The 26,155-nt window shown below is 39.7% G+C and overlaps 1 protein-coding gene across 1 annotated transcript in view; it reads left to right on the top strand.

The window, feature by feature from the left end:
- The first annotated feature begins 917 nt into the window (after positions 1-917).
- Positions 918-26,155, top strand: part of slain1a (SLAIN motif family, member 1a) — a 29,736-nt gene continuing 4,498 nt past the window's right edge. Inside the window, exons 1-8 of the mRNA XM_037686585.1 lie at positions 918-1,389; positions 6,036-6,172; positions 15,259-15,375; positions 20,179-20,289; positions 20,451-20,600; positions 24,275-24,601; positions 24,860-25,048; positions 25,147-25,480. Coding sequence (XP_037542513.1) covers positions 965-1,389; positions 6,036-6,172; positions 15,259-15,375; positions 20,179-20,289; positions 20,451-20,600; positions 24,275-24,601; positions 24,860-25,048; positions 25,147-25,480 — 1,790 coding nt within the window. The 5' untranslated portion in view covers positions 918-964. The remainder of the gene's footprint in view (positions 1,390-6,035; positions 6,173-15,258; positions 15,376-20,178; positions 20,290-20,450; positions 20,601-24,274; positions 24,602-24,859; positions 25,049-25,146; positions 25,481-26,155) is intronic.

Here is a 26,155-nt window from a genome sequence, read left to right as displayed (position 1 = left end):
AGAGGAGTAAAGGAGGCCATCTTTGTGAAAAGAAATCGTCCATCATTAAACAGGGGCGGAGGCCTCCGGGTTCAATTGTCCCCCTCTTACAATGCTGTGATTGATTGATTGTATCACTCAGCCCTCTGTGACTATCAAGCAGCCATCAGGGTGCTAATGATTTGTCGTTAGGATGATGGTCCTTCTTGATCATGTGAACAGCTGGTTTTGGTTGTCAGCAGCAAACTGGTTATGAGAAGGTGCTTAAGACTGAGTTTGTTGCAGCTTCTCAGACTGAGGAAGTCTTTTGGATAAAAGCCGAATTGTTTGAACAAGAAGAATTCGTCCAGAGGACCTGACTTAACTTTTTTTTTGGATAATTGAAAAGCCTTTGGAAATCTTAAACTATTAATCACAACTGGTACAAAGGACTGCAAGAACTGACTTCTTGAGAGCAAAATGTAAAAAAAATAAAATAATCAAGACTTTTTGGAGTAAATTTATTAAATAAGTCTGTCAGTCTAAACATGGAACTTGAAAACTGTTTTGTTGTGTTTACGTAACACTTTTTTTGTAACTTCTTTGATTTAAAAGGGCACAAGCATCTGATAATTATGACTTAACACCTCAAATCGCATTACTTAGCATCTCCTAATTAAAGCATCTCAGAAATATGACTCAGGATCTCATAAGTCATTTCAATGTCATAGTAATATGATGATATGTTTCTTCAGAGTGGCAGAACTGTATTCCACATCATTCAGAAGAGTTAAACCAACATGTCAGATGCTGGATGTGCAACGAGTGCCAGAAGGAGGACTTCCTGGGAAATGGTGTGATGGGAATTAAAGTCCGAGCTGCTGGCCAATCAGAAGGCGGCTGTGCAGTCATGAGTGTGCGTGTGGTGGTGGTTTTAACAGGGGGGGTCTGGACACCTTCTCTGTGTGTTTTGTAGTCCCTGCTCCTCTCCAATGTGCTTCACCAAATGGACGCAGAGGTTCTGACCCCCCAGATGATGGCAGACGTCGATGGCAGCAGTAAAATCGCCAGCGCGGAGCTGGAGGTGCTGAAGCTGCAGGAGCTGGTGCGCAGACTGGAGAGGCAGAACGAACAACTGCGGAGCAGAGCGAGCGCTGGAAACAATTGTCCCGTCGGCCCGGCGCGTCTCCAGACCCCGCGCGCGTGTCTGGGGGACACTTTCCACGCTAAATGTGACGTTTCGAGTCCGGCACGGCCCCGGCCGTGTGCGTCCGAGCCCCGGGGTTCTTCCCAGGAGCCGCTGCCCTATTTTCAGCCGAGCTCCGGGTCTCCTGCCGCCGCGGAGGAGGACGCCGGTGCCGCGGCTGTTCTGGACGAGGTGGACGTTCTGGACCTGGACACGGTGCTCTCAGTGGGGGAGGCTGATAGCTGGTGAGCACTGAGTTCATGTCGACCACTCTTTAATCATTTGCAATGAAAACCTCAGCTTCTTCTCACCGTATGTGAAGCTTTAAATCTGCTTTGCACTCACATGCAAATCACCCTCCCTTCCCTCCCTCCAGTGTATGATTGCACGCAACTAAGATCATATTTCGAGATTGAAAAATGAAATGGTAATGGTTGTTTTGATTAAATCTTACAAATAAAGTGATCCCACCGAGATCTCGTGCATTCTGCAGCTCTCTGACTGTGTGTTGGTAACTACTCTCAGCTACCACCACGTTGTCTGTAAAACTGACAGGGGTTTTGTGTTCGTGAAGGTGGCAGCCATCTTAAATTTGGTTGATTCTCAAACGTAATTACTTGTAGTTAACTAAACAAATAACTGTCCAGGTGTTCACGAGATATTTTGCTAACACACACATGGTTGACTTGTTGCTAAAGTTTAAAACAAAGATGTGCACATGTTTTGAATTAGTCTCAGCTACTACCACACCAAATTTTAGGGAAATATTTATAAAATTGATGGAGTTGTAGCCAATATTTTGTGTGTGAATTTTGGTTAGCTATGGTGGCCATATTGAATCAAGCTGACTCCAAAAGTTAACCAGTCGTAGATGCAGATCCAACAATTTATTTCTGAAAATTTCAATGCAATATGTCTGGTGGGTCATAAGATATTTTGCTAACAGACGGTCAACCAAACACACACAGATAAAGGCATCATCATGGCAACAAATATGTCACTTAAAATAATGCTAGTTGTGCAGAAAGAGCAGTGTTGTATAAAGTACCTCAAAGTGATACCTCAGTGAAAGTACAAGTATCTTACCATAAAATTACTTTGGTAAAAGTTAAAGTCGCCTTTAAAATTATAACTTAAGTAAAAATCTTAACGTATCGGACATTTAATGTACTTAAGTATCAAAAGTAAATGTATCTTATAAAATGTACTTAAAGTAAAAGTATTAAGTAAAAGTAAGTTAGAATTTCCAAAACAACATTTATTGGGTGCAATATCCAGTGGAAAAAACTTGGAAAGTTTGACCTGAACAATAAAAGATTGTTCTTTAAAAAGTCTGATTCTAATGAAGTATTCAACCTTTATTAACCTTTAATAACAAAGCTGTTGGACAGCTCACATTTTTGGGTAGTTGGCTTGTTTACTGAGCTAGGATCTGTTTGGTTATGGCTTGTTTCTTTCTGACTAATTAATAATATAGGATATACTGTATTATAGGATAATCTAATAGTATAGGAACTAGTTCCAATGTTCTTGAAGCAGTTCTTGTCTTGGAGAACACCAAACGTCTTCTTTTTAGCAGTTATCGTCATTTTCACGCTTATCAGAAATCTAAAAAAGTTAAATCTGGTCCTCTGGACATTCAAAAAACAAAACAAAGCAAAGACAACAATAACAGAGTCCTGATGACTCTTAACTTGTGCTCCAAAGGGTGATGGGAGTCAAACTGCAGACTCAGTTTTGGCAATTTGGAGCACAAGTTAGGCGTCATCAGGACTCTGTATCACAGAGCAGACAGCATCCCCACTAACTCAGGAGCCAGGCAGAAGGAGAAATCCCACACAAGACAGGCTCTAGAGTAATGTGGATATCCTAACTGGGCCTTCCTGAAAGCAGAGAAGAAACCCAAACAGGACTCCAGTCAGCCATCAGGTGAAAAGGAGGAACCCAGACCCAGACCAGTGGTCATTCCATATGTTGAGGGAGTATCAGAGAAACTGAGATGTTTATTTTCTAAACATAACGCCCCAGTGGCTTTTAAACCCCAAAATACATTATGGCAAAGACTGGTTCATCCCAAAGATCCAGTCCCCCGGCACAAACAGAGTAATGTTGTGTATGCTGTTCAGTGTCAGGAGGGTGATCAGTCTTACATCGGGGAAACTAAATAGCCACTGGCCAAAAGGATGGACCAGCACAGAAGATCAACATCATCAGGCCAGGACTCTGCGGTCTACACTCATCTCCAGGCCAGCGGTCACTCTTTCAGGGATGAAGATGTTCACATCCTGGACAGAGAGGAACGATGGTTTGAGAGAGGAGTAAAGGAGGCCATCTTTGTGAAAAGAAATTGTCCATCATTAAACAGGGGTGGAGGCCTCCGTGTTCAACTGTCCCCCTCTTACAATGCTGTGATTGCTAGTATCACTCAACCCTCTGTGAATAGTAAACAGCCATCAGTGTGCTAATGATCCATTGTTAATCTGATGGTCCTTCTTGAGCATGTGATCAGCTGGTTTTGGTTGTCAGCAGCAAACTGGTTGATCCACTCTGAGAAGGTGCTATTTATAAGACTGAGCTGAATACAGCTCCTCAGACTGAGGAAGTCATTCGGATGAAAGACAAAACATTTCTACTTTTTTGTTGTTGTTGTTGTTGTTTTGCTTTGTTTTGTTTTTTGAATGTCCAGAGGACCAGATAGAACATTTTTAGATTTTTCTACCTGGATTATTGAGCATGCATCAGGACTTATCAGGAATGTGTCTCCACTGTGAATCAACAAAGACGTACTGTAACGATTGATATTTGTACATACTTCTTGCTTGTTCACAGCGGGAGCTGCAGGTTTCACACAAGCCGCGGGGGAGAGGCTGGGTTTGTGATTGACAGTGTCAGTGAGGGAGAGAGAAGTGGTCGCATGAAGTCACAAACTGGGAGAACAAACAGGCATTGCCCAATCAGATTTCTTCTAAATTTAAATTGTAGTAACTGGTAACTAAAATGGTTAAGGAAAATGTATTGAAGTAAAAGTACACATTTTGTTGAGGAAATGTATTGAAGTAAAAGTGAAAGCCGCTTGAAATGTAAATAACGAAGTAAAGTAAAAATATGTCACAATTCTCCTTAAGTACCTAAGTATTTCTACGTTGTTACATTACAACACTGGGAAAGAGAGGACAGCAATGTTCATATTTTGGACAGAGAAGATAGTTTGAGAAGGGAACGAAGACCCTAATCACCCTCAGGAGGGAGGGGAGGGAGAGGGATATGCATGTGAGCTCACTGCAATTTTGAAACTCAGAGCTCCTGATCTGTTAGTCTGAATTCAGAAAGCCCCTCACATTAGAAACAATATTTTCAAGAAGAAATAAAAGAAGTGCAGCTCTGCCATGCAGCCTCTTGTTGATCTGAGTATTAATCTTTCTCACTTATTAAGCTGGAAGACTCTTGGTAATGGGAGAAAATGCTTCTGTATGCACCCTGCATGCAGCACAGGTAGGCGTTCAGAACGAGTCTGCTGTGGGATGAATTTAGAAACAATGCCCCCCTTCAGTGTGCGATCAAACAGCGTTGCTGTGTGCGTGCTGTTCAGCCCCGGGCTGAACTACTTTGAAGCACAGTAGCTGCTGACTTGAGAAGCTCGCACACCGACCGACGAGCTGACTGCTGAAGTATTACACCAGCTTTGTGTATCTGAGGTGGAAAATGGAGTTCACAGCTGAGTGCTGCACTGATGGGATCCAGCATTTCTTTCCTGCATCCAGTATGTGCTGGCCTCCATTTAACATGACAAGTTCACCCTAAAGTCAGCTACCACTGACCTAATTGTTGAGTTAAAGGTCCGCTCTGCCTGCTTTGGGTTCATCCTCTTGAATAGTCCCTGAGTAGACATGTCAGGACTCCAGTGTAGTCCTATGGTACATTTCTGATGACATGCAGAATCATCGTTACTATTGTTTTATAAAATAGTTTGATACACTAGTTTAAGTGTGAGCCAGACAACATACTCAGAAAACTAAGGTCCATTTGCAATAGGTAAGTCTGTTAGCAAAATATCTCATGAACCATTAGACAGATTTAACAAAACTCTCAGAGAGTAATCATTAGATGTACAACTGAGTACTTTTGGACTCAACTCAATTCAAAATGCCACCACAGCTAAATGACCTTACATAAAGGCCATTTGTAGATGTGGAACTAATGTTTAGTGTGGTAGTAGCTGAGACTTATCATGAAAGTGCTATGGGTTGTCATCACTGTATGATGTTTTCTGTATTTGACTCATCACACGTGAAACACACAAGTGGAGCAGTGGGCATCAATTTAAGCTGCTCGGGATTAGGCATCTTCTTCACGGACATGGAATTGAACTTGTCACTTTCTGGTTCCAAAACAGCAGCCATGATTACAGATCGTCTAAAGCTTTGTCATGCAAGAAGGCAAGTTATGTACTTATGTGCTTTTGTCAAGCTCAACCATTTTCTTGATGAACTGCATCCTTATTTATCTTAAGTTTGTTTGCCTTTTGATCGAGAGCCTTAGCACCTCAACATGATTTTAGTTTTGTACATTACAGATAAGATTAAAGAATTCCTTGAAGGAATGTATACGATTGATTATTTTTCACAATGTTCTGCTTTTAATGAATGAATCCATGAGGTTGTTTATGCACTTTGTTGAAAATCGTTTGGTTTTCCCAAAAATCTCACAGGTTGAGTTAAAGTGGTCAGTTTAACAAAACACTGTAAAACTCACCCGTGGAGCTCATGACCTGTCATTTTTTGTGGATAAATATTTCTCTAAGCGTAATAAGTGGAGCAGTGTTGACTCTTTTTAACTGGCTGTGCAGTTAATGGTGCAGGACATGACTGACTGTATGCTCTTTATGTTCCAGGCTTTATGTGACTCCAAAAGCTAAGCTCCAGAGTGAAAGCATCGTCAGCCCTCTCCAGTGGTGCAGGCAGGTCCTGGACCATCCTGGGCCTGAGGTGGAGCTGGCTAAGATGACCTTCTGTCACAGACTTGATCAAGGTAGAATGTTTAGAACAGCTGGATCAACATCTGCACACACCTCTGACCGTGCTGGCTCCAGTCTGTAATGATGAATGTCTCAAAGATAGGTTAAACCAAATTTTGAATATGTAGAAAAATATGGGAACCATAAGGGCTCCCGTTATAAATGGACTGTACTTATATAACACCTTTCTATCTTATCAAGATACTCAAAGCTCTTTACAACACAACCTGTGCCCTCATTTACCCACTCATACAGCTCTATAATCAGAGCTTTATCACATTCATACACTGATGGGACACACATCGAAGGCAGTGAGGGGTTCAGTGTCTTGCCAAGGGACACTTCAGCATGACTGCTGGTGGAATTGAACCCCCAACTCTCATACTGGAGGACGACTGCTCTAACCACTCAGCCACTGCCACCCCATAGATGGCTTCCTTATAGATGGCTTCCTTATAGATGGCTAATGGTTTATAGAAACATTATTAATTATTCTATAAACACTTTATAAATCATTAATAATTGTTTATTATGCATTAATTAAGAGTGACAGAGACAAAACTGACCAGTTTGTTGCCAAATAGTGAGCCAAATCTGTTCACCTATATATTTCATCTAGATTTGTTACATTTCAGACTAAGTTACTACCTTGTAAGCACAATAAGCATTTGTAAACCTATTTTTTGGCTATAATATTAGTTGTAGATACTTATAATGCAGTGATAAAGTACAATATTATATGCTAAATAGGTTTACAAATGCTTATTGTGCTCACAAGGTAGTAATTTAGTCTGAAATGTTTAATATAACAACTCTAGATGAAATATATAGGTAAACAGATTTGGCTCACTATGTGGCAACAAACTGGTCAGTTTTTTCTCTGTGTCACCCTTAATTAATGCATAATAAGCAGTTATTAATGATTTATAGTATTTATAGAGGAATTAATAATGTATCTATAAACTCTATCATAAGGGGAGCCTTATTGTTAAGTGGTACCAATATGTTTTGGGATATGTGCCACTTTAGAAAGTGTTTATCATCAATTTATTTGTTTTGGACATTTCTGTTCAGAGCAATTCACAATGTGACATTAAACAACTGCATTAGTAATAATTATGTGTATGGGAAAATTAAATACCTGTACTTAAAGAAATACTGAAGAATTTTTAGAAGTTCTAATTTATAAAGTTAATATCTTACCTGTTGTAGATAGTTCTTTGAACAATCTCAATTTGGAGAAATAGTGACTAGTTCTTACCACGCTGACATATTTAGAAAATGTGATATTTCATCGAACACATAAAAAGTTTTTGTTTCCTGTACATATGAGGAACAGACTAATCATAGCTTGGATTTTTTTTTCCGTCAGAATGCATCCTGTCCCACATTGGGTTCAAACAGATTTCCATCTTGTGCTGCTCATACTGGTCAGCCACAGCTGTAGATCTAATGTAGGACAGTGGAAAAATACACAGAAACATGGTGATGAAACACGACTTTGTGCTCGATTTGTTGGAAATCTGATTTCACTTTCCAGAGTTTATATATATATAAACTCAGCTATTAGTTTTCACTTTAATGTGCATCATTAGAAACTCCCCGCATAAATTAAGATCTGGATAACTCATTTGTTTTACTAATCTACATTAAACAAAGCTGTAATTTTTGTAAAGTCACCTCAGCAAGAACCAAATGTGAGTGTATTTTACTTTTATTTGTGTCTGGGGGCAGTTCTGGCCATAACATGTATTTGTAGTTATAATCACATTATTTGGGACAAGGGATTATTGAGATTCCAAATATGATAATATGATTTATTTTTATAGGGATAAACACCATAACTAGTACACTTATGTGGCATTATGTGCTGCTGGACCCAGTTTTAGATCTGAGTCTCACATGCGTGGGGATATGGTAACCATAGAAACTCTGGTTATATTAAGTAGGTTTTTGAAGCTGCTCCAACAGCCTTTGCATGAGACTATAGAAAAGCACATACTTTTTCATGTGGAGCTATTTGCTGCTTTGATTTTAAAATAATGTCCTGTGATCAGATATTCTCATGCTGTTAGGGCTGGACGCTATGGACCAACATTAATATTGCAATATTCTTAAAATGAATGGTGATAAATGTCTTTTTTCCCTTTCCATAAACTAATAAAGCTTTGTCCCAGTTGTCACACAGGCACCTTTATTAACAAACAGCTTTAATTGTACAAAAGAAATGTCTAAAAAAAAAAAAAAAAAGTTATTTTCCAGCATAACAAAACCAAAAACACTTCAAATTTAAAACAGAAAAGATACAGAGCAAACATAACGAACAGCTGACTTGCTCTTTAAAACGTCTTATTCTAATCAAGTAGAAGTTCACCAAAGAGCTCACTCATGTGTGCTCCAGCACAAGAAACTAGTACTTTGGGCAAATTAAAAAAACATGTCAACAAATTAAATGAAATGAACAAAATGACATTCTTTTAGTCAAGGTTCTTCATTATCATTTGCATCACGTGGTACACGAGGTGGAACCAAATTGCGTACTCAAGGTCCCAGTTACACCCAAAAATAATAAAAATATGAAGTATTAAAAAAAGAAACAGTATATAAGGATCTAAGATATACGCTACACTAATGTAATACAATACAGTGTATTAAACAGCAGCCTGAACATGAGTCGGTGCAGCTCGTGCAAATCTCCAATCAACATGCTAATATATGAGAACACAACAGGCCAGGTCAAGTACTGTACAATTATAGGTTCTGTGCCAGGAAAACTAGTGTGTCAACAGTGTGAGGTTTTAAGGATGCCCTGTGGGAGGTTACAATGTTCCCATTGCAACTGAAAAGCCTTCCAGGGGAGCTGGTGGCTGACACACAGAGGTATTTCTTGGTCAGCTGGCTCAGTGCTGGATAGGCAACTTCATGCTTCTTCCACCATTTGAAAGGGTCAGCATCATTCTCCACACAAACTAACAGGTAGCTAAAAAGCTCTTGTTTTATTGCCTCCTGTGTGCTGGTGGTGGCTGTTGTGTTTTGGAAGAAGCTTCCCAGTGTTCTCCTCTTTTTAGCCGTGCATGCCACTGCCGCTTCCTTTGGGTCTGCAGACTCAGGCGTTGCTGGTTTAGGTGGCTCGGACAAACGTCTGTTCTGAGAGTTGAGCAGAGACTCCACCTCCGAGATGACTTTTTTTAGTGCATCCGTGTTCTCCCTCAGGGTGTACTTGATCTTGAATCCTGGATCCACAAAAGCCGCAATGTCCAACAGGTCACTAGTGGACAGGTCTGCAAATTCATTGTTGAGGTAATCCACAATGCTGGTCTTGATGGATTGACACAGCTCACTGTCCCCCTCTGCAGGGGCCAGGAGACTAGTGTTAAACAGGTGTAGCACAGGTCTGACATAGGACAGAGTCACATACTCGTCACCTGAAAGAGCATCTGCGAAGTCCTGACGGGGTTTCAGAGCTTCCTGAACTGCCTCCAGAACCTCCATGTCCTGCCATGTAGGGACAAGAAGCCAGGTTTTTGTGTCAGCAGAGAGGACTTGAGAAAGTGCTCTTTCCTGCTCCAGCACTCTCTCTATCATCTGCAACCTTGATGGCCAGCTAGTGGCCGTCTCTGTGACGAGCTTGTGGCCTGGAAGACTTACACAGACAAATGGCTGGGGTGATGCGAGCATCCTCCATACTGTGTCCTGTAAAACAAAATAAAAACTTTATTTTTTTTGTTAAGAGGCAGATCACTCAAAGGCAAATTAACATTTATCTTTGTTTATCAGGGATGTATAATTAACTATGTTTGTGAATTGTGTAGTGTTTAACTTACAGATGGTTTTGGTTAAACTAGCTTGGTAAAATCACTAACAAATAGGTGCAACTAGGGGTGCGAATCTCTCAGTGTCTAGTGATACGATTCAATTCTGATTTTTGGTGTCACGATACGATATAAAATCGATTATTATTATTATTATTTTTTATTTTTTTTTCCAGTTCGGAAACTATTTTTGATTCAGAAACGATTTTTCTATTGAAATGGTCATAAATTTTGTTTCAATTATGTAACTGACAAGCTGAAAAGATTAAACAACAATGTAAATAAATATAACATTTATTTAAAAATCATTTTAGGTTCCTTACTGTATCAAATATTTTTTATTCATTTTATATTTATACCAAAAAATAGGAAAAAATATAGGAGTGCATACAATTCTGTAACTTAAATTACCAGTATTAGGTTAACTTAGTTGCCTGAATTTTTCCAAACACAAATAAATAAAATAAAAATCTACCAAAAAATAATTCATCCATCCATCATCTTTATCCACTTCTTCCTTTTCGAGTCACTGGTATCACTGGTGCCCATATCAGCCATCACTGTGTGAGAGGTGGGGGGCACCTGGACGGGTCTCCAGTCCATCACAGACAAATAATTCAAAATATATAAATACAAAAGTAAACAGACTTCAGCCTACCATAGTACATTAACCTTTAGCACAAAATAAAATACAGACTTCAATTATTTTTAACCATATTGCTCTAACATTTGTTATATTTTCAAAACTTAACCTAATATGAAATATACAGACTTCACAGTCTTCACCATATTGATTCATATTTAGTGAATATTTAACACAATTTCAAAACCTGTGCAAGTTTGCACAAAAACCTCTTCTGAACTATAATTTATAAACCATAAACTGTATCATTTAGAACTGGCTCCAGGTGATGTGTCTCATCTGTCCTCTTCAACCTGATAAAAAGACAAATTACATTAAGTTTGTTTTATAACTTGTCTATAAGTTATAGTGTAATATGAGAAAAAACAGTTACCTTTGAGCTGCAGCTGCATCAGAGCTTCTCCCATTTGTTGTTTCATGGTGAAGTTGTGGAGCTGCTTTATCGCAAAAAAAAAAAAAAAAAAATCTACATGACGGAATAACGTACATTGAATCCAGCGTATTAAAAATAAACCTGCACCCCTACGGTGGCCGAACGGGGAGTAGGAGCGGAAAAAATTTTAAAAATTAATGCATTTTTAAATCGATTTTTGGACCTTTAGAAATTATTCAGAATCACCAGGACTAAGAATCTAGATTCTTTGAAAAATCTGGTTTTTTTCTGCACCCCTAAGTGCAACAGATTTTTGTTGTTGTTGTTGATAATTATAATCTCATAACCCCGTCTCAGCTAGAGTCCTCATTCAAAGTAACTAAGTTTCAGCTTGTAATCCAGCTTTCACTTGTGAAAAACACGTTCACTTATGAAAATTAAAATGGGGTTTCTTTTTCAGAAGTAGATCTTGTTTAACTCTGAATGCTAAGAAACACCTTGTAGCTGCTACTTTCCTTCCCTCCATTAACTATGGTGACATTATTTATATGAATGCTCCAAGCACCCTGCAGATGTTGGATACTGTTTACCTTGGAGCGCTAAGATTCATAACTGGCTGTAACTACTAGGGCTGGGCGACATGGACCAAAATTAATATCTCAATATTTTAAGATATATGGCAATACACAATATATATATATCAATATTTTTTTCTTTCCATAAAGTAACAACAGAAACATATTTCTGAGCCAAAGCTCAGTCTCAATTGTCACACAGGCACCTTTGCTAACAAAGCTGTAACTGTACAAAATCGTCTCAGGGCACTGAACAGAAACATTCACATACCGGTACATTTTTATTGATTGAATAATGTTATGTTGTTTATTTTATTTGTCATATGGAGCAGTTGTGGCTGAGTGGTTAGAGCAGTCGTCCTCCAATGCTAGAGTTGGGGGTTCGACTCCAACTTGCTAAAGTGTCCCTGGGCAAGACACTGAACCTGAACTGAAAATGTATGTCCCACTGGCGTATGAATGTGATAAAGCACTGATTAGTCTCTTTAGAATGATTTGTTCAATTAGCTTTGCATAGATCTAGTAGAGTGCTGTATAAATGGGTAAATGAGGACACAGATTGTGTTGTAAAGTGCTTTGAGTGTTATATAAGTACAGTCCACTTACTATATGCAGGTTAACACAGGGTCAACAGTGCAATGAAATGTTCAAGATGAGAAGAACCAATTTGACTCACTAAAAACAACAACAACAACAACAACAAAAATAACAAGACATGCGAAAGCATGCAATAAGGGTACAAAATAAAGTGCCAAAAAGTGAAAAAGAAATATGATATTTACAAGGTCTAAAAGAAACATAGTTAACAACAACATGGTGTAACGGTGCAGGTTGGATGAATTTGTATCAAAAAGTATTTCACAGGTAGTGATATAAGCTTAAATGCACATGAAATAAATTGCACATAGCCAACATAAACTACACAGATTGTGTGACAGGTTATTGCACAGGTAGTGAGGAACATTGAGATCACGTATTTCTATCTTAACATGTGATTCTCGACCTGCCATTGTGTATCTGTTCCTCCTTACTGTTCCTCTCAAACCCATCTGGTCAAAGCAGATGTCTGCTTGTCCTGAGCCTGGTTCTGCTAGAGCAGAGGTCACTAGGCGGACCTGGGTCCATATCCAGACTGAGTGATAGTTCTGTCCGGACTCATGCCCAATCTGATAAATTCACAAAAATAGATCATTTTCATGGAGCATTTTTCCAGTGATAGACAGCTTAGGTGCAGAGCCAAGCAGAGAAGCAGGAGGTGTGTTTTGGAGGTTCACTCTACTTCAGGTGTTACAGTAATAGCATCACTCAGTTAATGAGCCCATCATATCTTTTGTTTTCCCTGCACCGGTGCAGCAGATCAGAGAGGAAGAGAGCATCTCGTGCTCCAAAGTAAAAAAAAAAGTTTATGCTGAAAACGTGTACTTGTACAGCCCAGCAACGTGCTGAACGTTCACTCAACGGGACAGTCGTGAAGGAGTGCTTATGCTGTTGCTGAGACATTTGATGGAAAACAAAAAGATGAGATGTGTGAAAAAAAAATCTAACAAATCTCGGTCAGCTTCAACAGCAAGCAGAAAATCTGAAATATTAACAGATGATGTGCTGGCACAGCTGGATGCAGCTGTTCAGAGTCATCAATGAGTCAGATGTTACTGAGTGGCGCTGACGTCAACCAAGACTTAAATTACTGGCAGGACAAGCCCATGTCCAGTTCTCTCATTAAGAAAAGTAAAATAATCATCAAAAGAGAAAAGATGTTAAAAGCTCTGTTTTCAGTTTTTTTTTTTTTCCTAAAGAGACATTTTTATTTATTGTTTTCTGAATATGCTGACGTGTTTTACTTGAAAACTTAAATTTTTATAGGTTGGTGCCTCTTTAAGAAAAAAAAAAAAAAAAAAAAAAAAGAGAGAGAGAGAAAAAGTTTACTTCCTCTGTTTACACATTTTACACTAAAAGAGCAACTTTTTATTGTTTTCTGTTTTTTTAAGGATATTAACTTTTTTTTTTACTTTAAGTGTAAGCCTTCAATTATTGGACCTCTTAAGAGAAAAAGGCTTATTAGGGACTGTTTGCACATTTAAGATGTATTTTATTCTGAGCTTTTGGTTTTAATCTGAAATAAAGGTCTTAAATTGATTTGCCTGGGACGACTTTTAAATATGGTAAAAGAGCTAGTTGTTTATTATAGTGCAGATTGTTAACAGTGAAAATGTGAATATGGGTAGGCAAGACCATAAAAGTCAAACGTTGGGCCTTCGTTCGGACCTTTTACTAGGAGAAATTTTAGTAACTGGACCTCAGTGAGTTTTAATTGAATGCCTCAGGACTAGAGGTTACTTCCTCATGAGGCAGTTTTTTCCTTTCCACTGTCGCCTTCATGCTTGTTCAGGTTGGGAGACTGCGATGAAGTTAGACTCAAATCAGTCTGCTCCTCAGATAAATAATGTTATTAACTTGCTTTTTATATATACAGATATATGAATGTTTCTGTTCTTCTGTTCAGTGCTCTGAGATGACTTCTGTTGTGACTTGGTGCTATATAAATAAACTGAACTGAATTGGATTAATCTTATATCACATATGAAATTATCACCCAGTGTGTGTTCGCACTGCGACTGAGAAACCAACATCAGCAGTGTCACTGTTGATTTGTGTCTTTGGACTTTCAGGTTTTTTTTTTTTTTTTTTTTTCTAAAGTTGGCTGGCTCGCTTCTTCTGGATCCTGAATACATCCTTGTGTCTGAGATCCAGAAGAAGTAGTTATGTAACTTGCAGTATTTATCAAGCAGTGGTTAAACCTAATTGTCTGAGGAATGCTAAATGAGGGCACATTTATAAGTGGGGGGTAAACAGTGTTTGCACGGTGAATGAAATATGCATAGGCTTAAAGTAATAATTAGGATCTTTTGAAAGGGTTTTTTTGTGTGTGGAAAGGGTATAAACAAAACATATATTAACTGTTGTGCATAGCTCTTTGACCAACCTCTATTTGGAAAAATTAAATTTAGTTCTGATGGGACTGTAACAGCTAATCTGCACAGAATGACAACCAAAGTGGATTGCTGTAATTTTAAAACTGCTCCAATCTCCAAAGTATTTTAGCAAAACGTGCTTAAAAAGGTTCTCATGAGCTGCTTTAAAATGTTTAGGATTGAAGTTGCTTTGAGGCACAAGCTCTTGCCCTTACTCCTTTAGCTTAATAGTCTGTTCACATTTAAACTATATTTCACCAAACAGAGGATGTTCAAATATCTATCTACAACAGGTATGATATTATTTGTCCACAACATTTAAACATAGCCTTGCTTTAAGGGTTTACCTATTGAAATTCAATGAGCAATAATGAGGAGAATTGGAGTTTAAAGAGAAGCCTGGCAAGCCTCAAATAATCCTGTGTCAAGCTTTTCAAATCAGTGATTGGCTTACAGACAAGTGGCTTATGCTGCAAGCAATATGCAACCCATTAGTTGTCATTTATTCCCATAAACTATGCCAGCTTTAGCCATTTAAGCTGTAGCAGGAAGCTTAACCTTTAGCTACTGCATCTGCTTTTTCTGACCCAATCGTTCACAACATCAATACTGATCTGTAAGAGGCAGATTAACTTTGTGTGTTCAAATAAATCAGCCAGCATGCTGTGTGTGACATGTTGAAGGATCGGTCTAACATGTGCCTCTCTGTAATCTTGTTCTCGTAGCGAAGCGGTGGCGAGGAGTGTCTTCCGTCCGTCCGTACAGCTGCATAGAGGGGCTCTCCACACTCAGCTGTCCCGTCCTGCCTTACACTAAACCTGCTTCACTAACTGAGAGCCCAGGTAACACAAAGACGTGCCCACCGCTACCACTAACACCAAGAGTCATTCTAATGAACATCATCATTTAAAGCCATCAAAGGTTTTAGCTTTGTTACAAATAATGCTGAAATATGTCAAACTGATTGATTGTTTTGGGGATGTAATAAATCCTAATCTACGTTGTGAAGTTTGTTTACGATAACCTATAAACATGAGGTATTTTGGTATTATTGCCAATAACATAGCTTTTAATTCATGCTTTCTGATTTAAACTTGTGTCTGACTTTCTTCTCACAACCAAACTATCATGTTCTGAAGGATTTTGAACCCAGAGTGCAGACAGATGTGGGGAACTTGATAAAATAAAGAATTATAATTTATTAACAAAATATGAAAACAAAGGCTGACATGGCAGCAAAACTTACAACATCACAGGATCAAGGAGACACGGAGGAAGACGGAGCATGGCAGCTGTGAGAAGTACAATACATGGACAATCCATCCATTATCTTTATCTGCTTCTTACTTTTCGGGTCACTGGTGCCCATGTTCAGCAACCACTGTGCAGAGGCGGGGGACACCCTGAACAGGTCTCCAGTCCGTCACAGGGACACATAAGCCCCTTATCCACAGGACCTTTTGGTACTCCTATGTAACTAGTTCGGGCCGATTGCGTGGTTTATCCACAATGCCTTTAGCGGTGGAACCCACCCCATTTTTGGGACCTAACAAGACAAACAACCATTCACTCTCTTACTCACACCTAGAGACATTTTAGCGTTACCAATAAACCTAAAGCCCTGTTCGCACAGGATTAGTTTTATCTCGGGACCACATGTAATAAATAAATTACTCCCAACGTCTGCTTTTTATGTGGCACATTTGCACGGGACAACCAAAGTCTGAGATTTGGCTGAAATTTACAGATATCTTCCGGATATGATGTTAACGCGCTGCGTTGTCTCGACCGAGTCGGTCCGTATAATGTGTTTAATGTGTATAATGTGCGGGCCGGGCCGGTCTCAGGCTTTGATGAGGTTTAACGAATCAGCACAAAGAAAACTAAAGAATGCACAGTATAAAATTGTGTTAATCTACTTGTTGAGGAGGAGGCAGGTCCGACCGTCCAGTTTAAGAAGTAAAAAAAAAGCCACGTTAAGCTCAGCTGTCACCGGCCGCCGCTGACCCGCCAGTTGAAATGGACTGGAGACCTGTCCAGGGTGTCCCCCGTCTCTCGCACAGTGATGGCTGGACATGGGCACCAGCGACTCCCGCTACCAGAAAAGGAAGAAGCCGGTAAACATAATGGATGGATGGATGGGTTAGCGTCTCCGCACCGGCTTCATTTGCGGTGAAGAAAGTAACAGCATCTACAAAAGCCGAAGCGAGAAGCGCGTTCATTTAAAATAGCCTTGTTCTAAAAGCGCCTCATTACGTATCAGAATCAGAATAAACTTTGTTGGCATTGCACCGAGATACAACGCGAATATGTACGTACAGTCGTCCAAAAGATGGGCAGAGTGCACAAAGGTGCGGCTATAAATAGCACGGCCCTCTTATTCTTATTCAGAATAATATTTTGCTTGGATGAGAAAAGGAAAGAAAACATGAGGAGAGACGGTATAAAAAAAGATCTCTCACTCCTGTCAGGAGAAGTTGATCAATTTTGTTGAGAGACCAGCTGATCCTTCAAATTAAGAGGTATGCAGAAAAAAATAAAAAAAATAGGCTTTTTAAGGGTTCACATGACAAAAGAGTGCAGCAGGGAAGCGTGTGTGTGTTGGGGGGGGGGGGTGCAGGGAGGCACGTCTGGTTTCACCGGAGGACAGAAAAAATAAAAAAAATTGGATCCTGCATATTTCTGTCCAAATCACAGAGATACCTATTCGCATTGGATTATCAATCAATCAATCAACCTTTATTTATACAGGTAAATCCCATTGAGCCTCGAGGACTCATTTACAAGAGACCTGATTTCAACAAAGAATGATGACAACAATGGACAACAGCAACAACAATAAACAGTTATAAAAAAGCATACTACATTTTTTTTTTTTTAACAAATAGGATGGCTAAAAGGAAAATGTAACAAAACAAAAACAGCTAGATTCCAAGACAAATGTAGAAAACTAAAAACAGGAACATGTCAGCATTGGACCCTGCCAGGTGTCCAACAGATTCTTAAAGACACTTAGAGAGGTCAAGGTCGAGAGCTTCAAATCTTCTTGTAAGATATTCCAGGAAACAGGAGCGGAATAGGAGAAGGCCCTTTTGCCTAGTTCAGTCCTCATTGAGGGAACACTGCAGGTAATAATGTCCTGAGAGCGCACTCCGTAGCTGCACTCACGCAGAGACATGTAGGAGGAGATGTATGAAGGCAACAGACCAAGAAGTGATTTAAAGATGAAAATGTACCAGTGAGAGAGTCTGCGTGAAGTGAATGATGTCCAGTTAACCAGTGAATACAGGGTGCAGTGGTGGGTACGATAATCACAGCCAGTTATGAATTTTAGTGCACCATGATAGACAGCATCCAACATCTGCAGGGTTCTTGTAGGAGCGTTCATGTAAATAATGTCACCGTAATCAATGGAGGGAAGGAAAGTCACAGATACAAGGCGTTTTCTAGCATTCAGGGTTAGACAGGATTTGTTTCTGAAAAAGAAACCCAGTTTAACTTTCAGTTTCTTTACCAAGTTTTCCACATGGAGCTTAAAAGAAAGATGTGAGTCGACCAAGATACCCAAATATTTATAGGAATCAACAAACTCAATGGGGACACCATTTGAGGATAAAATCGGAGGAAGAACTGCTGGGACCAACTTCCTATTTGAAAAAAGCATCCCTTTGGTTTTTTCGGCATTTAGGACAAGTTTGAGGTGAAACAAATCAGTCTGGATGTAGTTAAATGCAGATTTCAGAAGCTGGAAAGCCTTAGCAACTGTTTTAGCTCAACAATAAACAACTGTGTCGTCAGCATAGAAATGTATGGATGCATTAGGGATGTTTTTACCTACATTATGTATATAGATTGTAAAGAGGGTGGGTCCTAAGACTGAGCCTTGTGGTACACCATTGTTGACTGTTAAATAACTGGAGGAAGTACCATTATGTTGAACACATTGCCTCCGGTCTGAAAGATAGTTAGAGAACCAACCAATGGTGTGTTCTGAGAAACCAATTTCTGAGAGTTTATGACACAAGATGTTATGATCCACAGTGTCAAAAGCTTTAGACAGGTCTAAGAAAAGTGCAGCACAATAATCCTTAGCATCCAGTGCTTCAACAACATCATTAAGAACCTTCGTTTATTAGTTTTATTAGTTTTATTAGTTTTAGATTAGTTTAGATTAGTTTTATCACAGGACATTGGAGTTCAGCAAAATATAGGAGGTAATTTGTGGGGAAAGTTTTACTTTACAAATTACTGACATGGCCGATTCGCATGGGATTAACAACACAGACAATCTCCGTAATTATTGCAAATATCATGTGGTCCCTAGGTAAAACTAATCCCATGTGAATAGGGCTTAACATGCATGTTTTTGGTCTGTGGGAGGAAACCGGAGTACCCGGAGAAAACCCACGCATGCATGGAGAGAACATGCAAACTCCCCCTAGAATGGCCTCCCCGCCGGGATTCCTTCCTGCAAACTTCTTGCTGAGAGTCGACAGCTTTAGCAACTGCACCACCATGCCGCCCTACACGGACAACCAGTAGACACAAAGAAGCTGAACTTAAAGGGACACTAACGAGACATAATGACAAATACCTGGGGTGACTGGGATTCAAGCTGAAGCGAAGAGCTGGCACGTGAAGGAAAAACACCGGGGAAGGCAGGGAACACAGTACTTAAATACATGGATCTAAAGAAAGAACACAAGACAGACACAGATTCTCACACAAATTATGTTAACATATAATTTAAAGAGAAACAGTTTTTTTTTCTGCTTTCTTAATGAGGAAGATACAATTTTCCACATTTACAGCTTCACATTTTTCCAGTAAAAACAGTCTGATCTACTCCAACAATGTTCAATCAGGTCATCTGGACAGTTTCTTTTATTTTTTTTGTTGAGAGACGTTTCACTCTCCGTCCGAAGGGCTTCATCAGTCTGAGGAGTCCCAAACAAAGTGTTTTCCCCACTAAGCAGTGCACTCCTACAGTGGAGGGGTTTGTTTGTGACTCCTCAGACTGACGAAGCCCTTCGGATGGAGGGCGAAACATCTCAACAACAACAAATAAAGAAACTGTCCAGATGACCTGATTGAACATTGTTGGATGTTTGACCTGGATTACTGAAAATGAAATTTTGAAGTCTGATCTACTGTGCATGTGAGAACCTGAAGCCTGCTATTCTAACATTTTTGACCCTGCTATACTTTTTACAAAATCTCACAGAATAGTAGCATAGCAGCAATGAAGTCTTACAGTGTTCACAAAATGTGTAAAAGAAACTGAACTATTTTTCCACATTTTCATATGCATGATCATGTTCATCGATCAAAGACGTATAAACTCATTCTTTCCTTTAACGTCCAGCTTGCTTCGAGTCCAGATTAATCAGGACTTTGTGCCAAAATGTGTAGTTATCTCTAAAATACTTCAGGCTCTTACTGTTTAAACATAACCTAGATTTATAAATATCCTGGCTCTTGGGTTGTACATCAGATTACAGCAAACTACAGAGAAGAGATTAGAGTCATATCCTGAAGACACAGAGATAAGCAGACTCAAATTTCATGCAGTCCGCCTGTTCATTTATATTTTAGTTAGAGCAGGGTTAATCATTTCTATCCTGTTCTGTTTCCCTCTCTTGAAGCTGCGTTGTCGTCATCCGCTCAGTCTGTTGTCCAGCCGACTCCCCCGCTCAGGACCGGCTGCAGCCTCAGCGAAAGAGCGCCCACCTTTCTGTCAAACGCTGCTCTCCACAGTAAGACCTCCCCGACAACACGATTTCTCTGCTCCGTCAACCATTTCTGCTATTTCATCAGTAATAAGTTATATTCACCTAAACACCACATCTGTCAGGGCATCCTGGTATTTGTTATAAAGTGGAAGGTCTTGTGGATCACTCCTGCCTTCTGTTTTTAGACGTCGGTCGGCGCCATGCAGCCATCACGCCCCAGTCATCACTGGACAGTGAGGTGGGGGTGTCAGAGCTGGAGGACGACTCCATCTCTATGAACTACAAACTGCAGGACATGACAGACGTGGAGGTCATGGCGCGACTTCAGGAGGAGAGTGAGTCGACCATTAAAAGTGTATTTTCTTCCAATATATACAGAACAGTCTGATTTTAAAACTTAAGCTTGTTAAGAGATAGACGTAGAGAGCCACCTTCACCTTCAGTCTTTATATTGGTAATATCAATCAATCAAACTTTATTTCAAACACACATGGTCCATAGTAAACACAAACAGGCAAAAGAAAATGATAACAACAATAAAAATTTAAATAGAACGTTCTTCCATTTCTATATAAATTAAGGCGCCAGTGATTCCACAAAAAGAACCGAGCTTTGTATTGGGGTTGTTCAAAGAATAAATGATGCTATTTATTTACAGAGTCTGTTAAACTACACAAACATCTGTACATAAGGTTTCCAAGCACAGCAGCACAAGTTGGTACGTTGGCATTTACAAACCTCTGACTGGCACTACTCCATCGCGGCACCTTAAGCAGCATCCTCATGCCATCGTCTACGCCACCTGAAGTTTATGCCTACTGCTTTTTCTGTAATGCCACCACAGGTGGGCAGTATACATTGGAGTACAATACGCTTTGAAGAGTGCAGTTTTTACAGATACTGAGCATAGAGAACTTCTGAAGAAGCATATTAGCTTGTGCATGTTGCATACAAATGTCCCTATCATCAGACAGGTCAGCAGTTATGTAATGTCCCAAGTATGACAGAGTGAAGTCAGGGAAAGTTAATTTACTGTCCTCTTTGCTCCTGATAATCGTGATGTTAATCTGTTTTGCATTATATTTAATATCAAAGTCCAATCCATACTGAGAGCAAACCCCTAACAGTTGCTGCAGACAAAAAATTACAAGATCGTCAGCATACATCAGGTGGTTGATGGTTCTATTGCCAACCCAGCAGCCAGTCCTACATTGATTTAACAGCTTAGATAAATCTTCCATATACACATTAAAAAAAGCAAGGAGGCAAAATGCTGCCTTGTCGCACATCATTACTCACATAAAAAGAAGATACAGATTTTCCCATTTTACAGATTGACTGGTGAGCGTACCAATACACTAAGATTCTTAATAAATAGTTCAGAACTCTTCTTTTGTGCAATTTATAAAACAATTTTCCATGATTTACATTAAACGCTTGAGGCATCAATATATATATATATATATATATATATATATATAACACCACTGCCATGTTTTTATCTAAAGAATGACTATTATTGGATCAGTGATACTTGAACTCACCAGACCAAAGTAACATGACATTTTCTTTTTTTTAATCTTTATTAATTCTCAAAGGAAGCAAATTTTACATAACATTAGGATTCGACATCACAATATCCATTTCAGTACTTAATAGTGAATGATTAAATGTATCAGTGCATTATGATATACAAAACAAAACTACAACTCCAATTTCCCAAGAAATATTATGTCAGTTGAAAAAAAAAATGTAATAGAAGAAAAACTGAAATAATATGAAATACGAAAAAAAAACTACATTACATAAAATAAAACCATAATGTTAAATAATTGTAAAATGTGTCTATTGTGGGAGAATGGATTATCAGGGTGGTATCATCAGGCTCGGTCTCTTAAAATAAAATCAGGTCTTTTAAATTTCACATAGTCTACCCAACTTTGCCACCGTAGACAAAACTGTTCGGTCTTGTGATTGAGAGAGGCTGTTATTTTTCCCATTTTATGAATGTTAAATGTTATATCCATCCAGTCGTCTAGAGTTGGTTTGTCTTGCGATAAACATTTTCTTGTAATGTTCTTTTTACTTGCTATTAATAAAATGGTCATCAGATATTTGTTTCTTTTTGAAAAGTATTGAGATTTTATGCCAAAGTACATGATCTTGCTCTCAAAAGGAATACTGGATGCCAGATTTAAAGATTGGACATCAAAAGGAATAACTGCTCTTTGCACAATAATGAACAACAAAATTTTAAGTGATTTTGAGACACTAGAAAGAAAATATTTTCTGGATAGACAGGATTTCTATCAATATTTACAAATAAGAAATTTTGTTAGCTTTAAAATTAAGCCAATTACTGACAAGAATATAAACCTAACCTAAACCTAATGGAAATTTTTATTAATGCTTACAATTCAAAAATTAAGGGGCAAATAATCTAATTGATTTTTAAAAACCTACTAGATCTCAAAAACAATTCAACCCTTCATATTAGAGTCAGAGAGTCAGAGTTTCTTTATTGTCATTCGCACCTCATGTGGTACATGTGGTGGAGCGAAATTATGTACACGGGGTCCCAGTTACATCCGACAATAAAATGTATAAGAAAAACAGTAATAACATCTAAGATATGAACTAAGAAAAACATCAACTAAATATACACTAAGCACTCATAACATAAAACATTGAACATCAGCACAAACATGAACATGAGTCTGTGTGAGCGGATGTGCACGCATGAACACATCAACATTGAAACAGATCAGCAGCAACATGAAACAGATCAGCAGCAACATGATGTGGTTTTTCACATTGATTATTCTAGTTAGAGATTCATGAGTCTAACAGCCTCAGGGTAGAAGCTGTTCCTCAGTCTAGTGGTTCTACACTTAATGCTCCTTAACCTCCTTCCTGAGGGGAGTGGGGCAAAAAGTGTGTGTGCTGGGTGGGTGGGGTCCTTCATGATGCAGGTGGCCCTCTTCCTGCATCTGTAGGTGTAGATGTCTGTGATGGTGGGGAGACTGACTCCAACAGATTTCTGTGCAGCCTTCACCACTCTCTGCAAAGCTTTTCTTTCTGCAGCTGTGCAGCCTCCATGCCACACATTGATGCTCGAGCACAGGATGCTCTCCACTGCACACCTGTAGAAGGAGGTGAGGACTGAGCTTCCCAGACCAACTCGCCTCAGCCGTCTGAGGAAGTAGAGTCTCTGATGAGCTTTCTTGATCAGGCTGGTGGTGTTGTTGCTCCAGCTGAGGTTGTCATTCATGTGTACACCCAAGTACTTGTAGCTGGAGACCACTTCCACCGCAGATCCTCTTATGTTCAGGGGGGTGTAGGTGTTTTTGTTCCTTCTGAAGTCCACAATCATCTCCTTTGTCTTCTTCACATTGATGTGAAGGTTATTCTCTCTGCACCAGCTCTCCAGGTGTTCCACCTCTTGCCTGTAGCTGGACTCATCATTAAAGAAAGATGGGAAAGAGAGGGCAACTTAACAACAGAGGAGGAAAGGGTAACAATATGGAGATGCCAGTGGACATATAATAAATCGTTACAATGGCAAGAAATTGGATGGAAAAACCTTGTAAGATTCTTTATGACACCCGCTCAGAAATGCCACTATGTTGGAAGCCCTCCTACTTGCTGGAGAAAATGTGGGAATCAAAATGCAAACCATTTCCATATCTTCTGGGACTGTCCAGTTATAAAAGATTACTGGAAATAGATAAATAGCACCATACAATGTATTTTTAAAATGACACTTTCCATCAGAAATACAGCTGGACTCATGTCTGTCCAGTTTTAGACAATGGTTTTCAACAGTCTTACTTTTACAATAAATGTGAGCTTTTCAGAAAAAGGCTTGCAGAAGTCTGGTTTTACCTGTACAATGACTGAATAATTAATAAGAGGTGCCTCCAAAAGGAAATATATCATGTCACTGTAAGAATAAGGTTTAATTTTTTTCACAAATAAAAGCTAAAACCTCTGCTCTACGCTCTTTTAGGTCTTCGACAGGACTACGCCTCTACCTCAGCCACAGCCAGCAGTCGCAGGTCCAGCTTCTCCTTGCACTCCCTCAGGCGCAGCGAGATGGACCTTGAGGAGGAAGACGAGGAGGAGGATGACGAGGGTTATGACCAGCTGCCACCTCCCCAGCCCCGACTGTTCCGCACCGGGTCCATGCAGCGGAGCAGCCTGCCCCACTCTCACACCTTCTCCAGCATCAGAGACTGCAGACGCAGCGCTCAGTTTTCACTCAGCGGACTCTCTCATCTCTCTGGAGCCTCCGGCCTGATGACAGAGAACCAAACAGCGTACAGGAGCAGCACAGGTGAGTGTTTAATAAATCCTTTACCCTATTATTTACCAAAAATATTATTTTATTTTTGGTTAGATTAGCCTTTAAGTAATAGCAACATCAAAATATAAAAGTTAATTTTCTCAGGATAAAAACAGATGTCTCCAAAAAGCCTAAATATTTCTATAACTGAGAAGTTAAAACATTAATTAATAAAATCTCCAAATGAACTCTGTCTTGCATGTCTTACTTTTGCAAGACCTGATAAGAGTTGTTGATATTGTTGCATAGACAAGCTACGAAGAAGCATGCCCAACCTGATCCGAGCTCCCAGCATGCCCAGTGTTCCCAGTATTCCATGCCTGGTTTCCCCTGTCAACCCACCCTCCCATGGCCCCTCCTCTTTGCCAACAATGCTCTCCCTCCGCAACAGCCAAAGCTTTGACTCATCCAATGGGCTTGCTCGCCTCCAGTCTTCCAGTAAGATGCTGCTGTTGATGATTTTATTAATGAACCTCACAGAGTTCATGTTACTCGTATTTTTAGACGTAGCATCATCGTCTCTCGTTGTGTTTCAGTCCCTCCCCCAGGTCAGCTGAGTCAGCGAGTCCATAGTGTCGGAAACTTCCCTTCCACTTCACGACACCCACATAAAGCCACGGCCTACGTAAGCCCCACAGTGCAGCAGGGCCCCACCTCCCTGTCCACCTCCACCAGTTTACACTCCATCCCTAGCAGTGCTGCATCGCTTCATCCCCTCAAAACCAGCAGCAGCAGCAGCTTGCTGCCACACAGCCTGAAAGCCAGCACCAACCAGTCGGCCGCCCCCCGCAGCTCGCTTCCTCGCCCTGCCTCCTTGATCGGAACAAGCGGAGTTCCTCGTGCGAGTAAAATCATGCAACCTACACGCAGGTAAGGGTGAACACTCACAGTTTTATACAAGATAACCTGTGCTTGGGCTTTATGGAGCTCTACTACCTGAAGAACGTAGAGGAACTAAAGTGGCTACGAGTTCAGTCTGTTGGAGAAAAGATTTGACTACTACGTTTTTCATTCAGCATTGTTTTGATACGATGCTTAAGAAGTAGGGCACTCTTTTTGAAGGACAGAAAACAAGAATTGTTATTTATTTTCATATTGGGTTCAGATCTGAAATTTGACAGAGATGTTCTGGACGGGGGAGTGTTAAAAGCAGAGAAGGTCAGGAGGAACTGCCTGTCTTTTTGTGGATGTAAACCAGGGGTCTGAAACATTCAATTAGACATGAAATAAACATTAATTTCTAACCCAAACCCGGGCCATAATAATGTGCTTAATGTGCGGGACAGGACGGTGTCGGGCTTTAGATTTCGTCATCAGACACATGCGGCTGACGATCCAATTACAGTAGTTCCTCGTCTGTCGCGGGGGATCTGTACCCTGAAGACCCGCGATAAGTGAAAAACCGAGAAGTAGGAATAGTAGTACAAGTAGTAAGTAGCAGTTTATTTTAGTGACGAGGGTGCTGAGAGTTGTCTATAATGTTCTTTATATACTGATTGATAGATAGATAGATAGATAGATAGATAGATAGATAGATAGATAGAT

The sequence above is a fragment of the Nematolebias whitei genome, chromosome 13 (genome assembly GCF_014905685.2).
Source record: "Nematolebias whitei isolate Nwh7 chromosome 13, NemWhi1, whole genome shotgun sequence".
Lineage (NCBI taxonomy): Eukaryota > Metazoa > Chordata > Actinopteri > Cyprinodontiformes > Rivulidae > Nematolebias > Nematolebias whitei.
The sequence above is the reverse complement of the archived record's forward strand: the minus strand, read 5'-3'. Positions and strand labels throughout refer to the sequence as shown.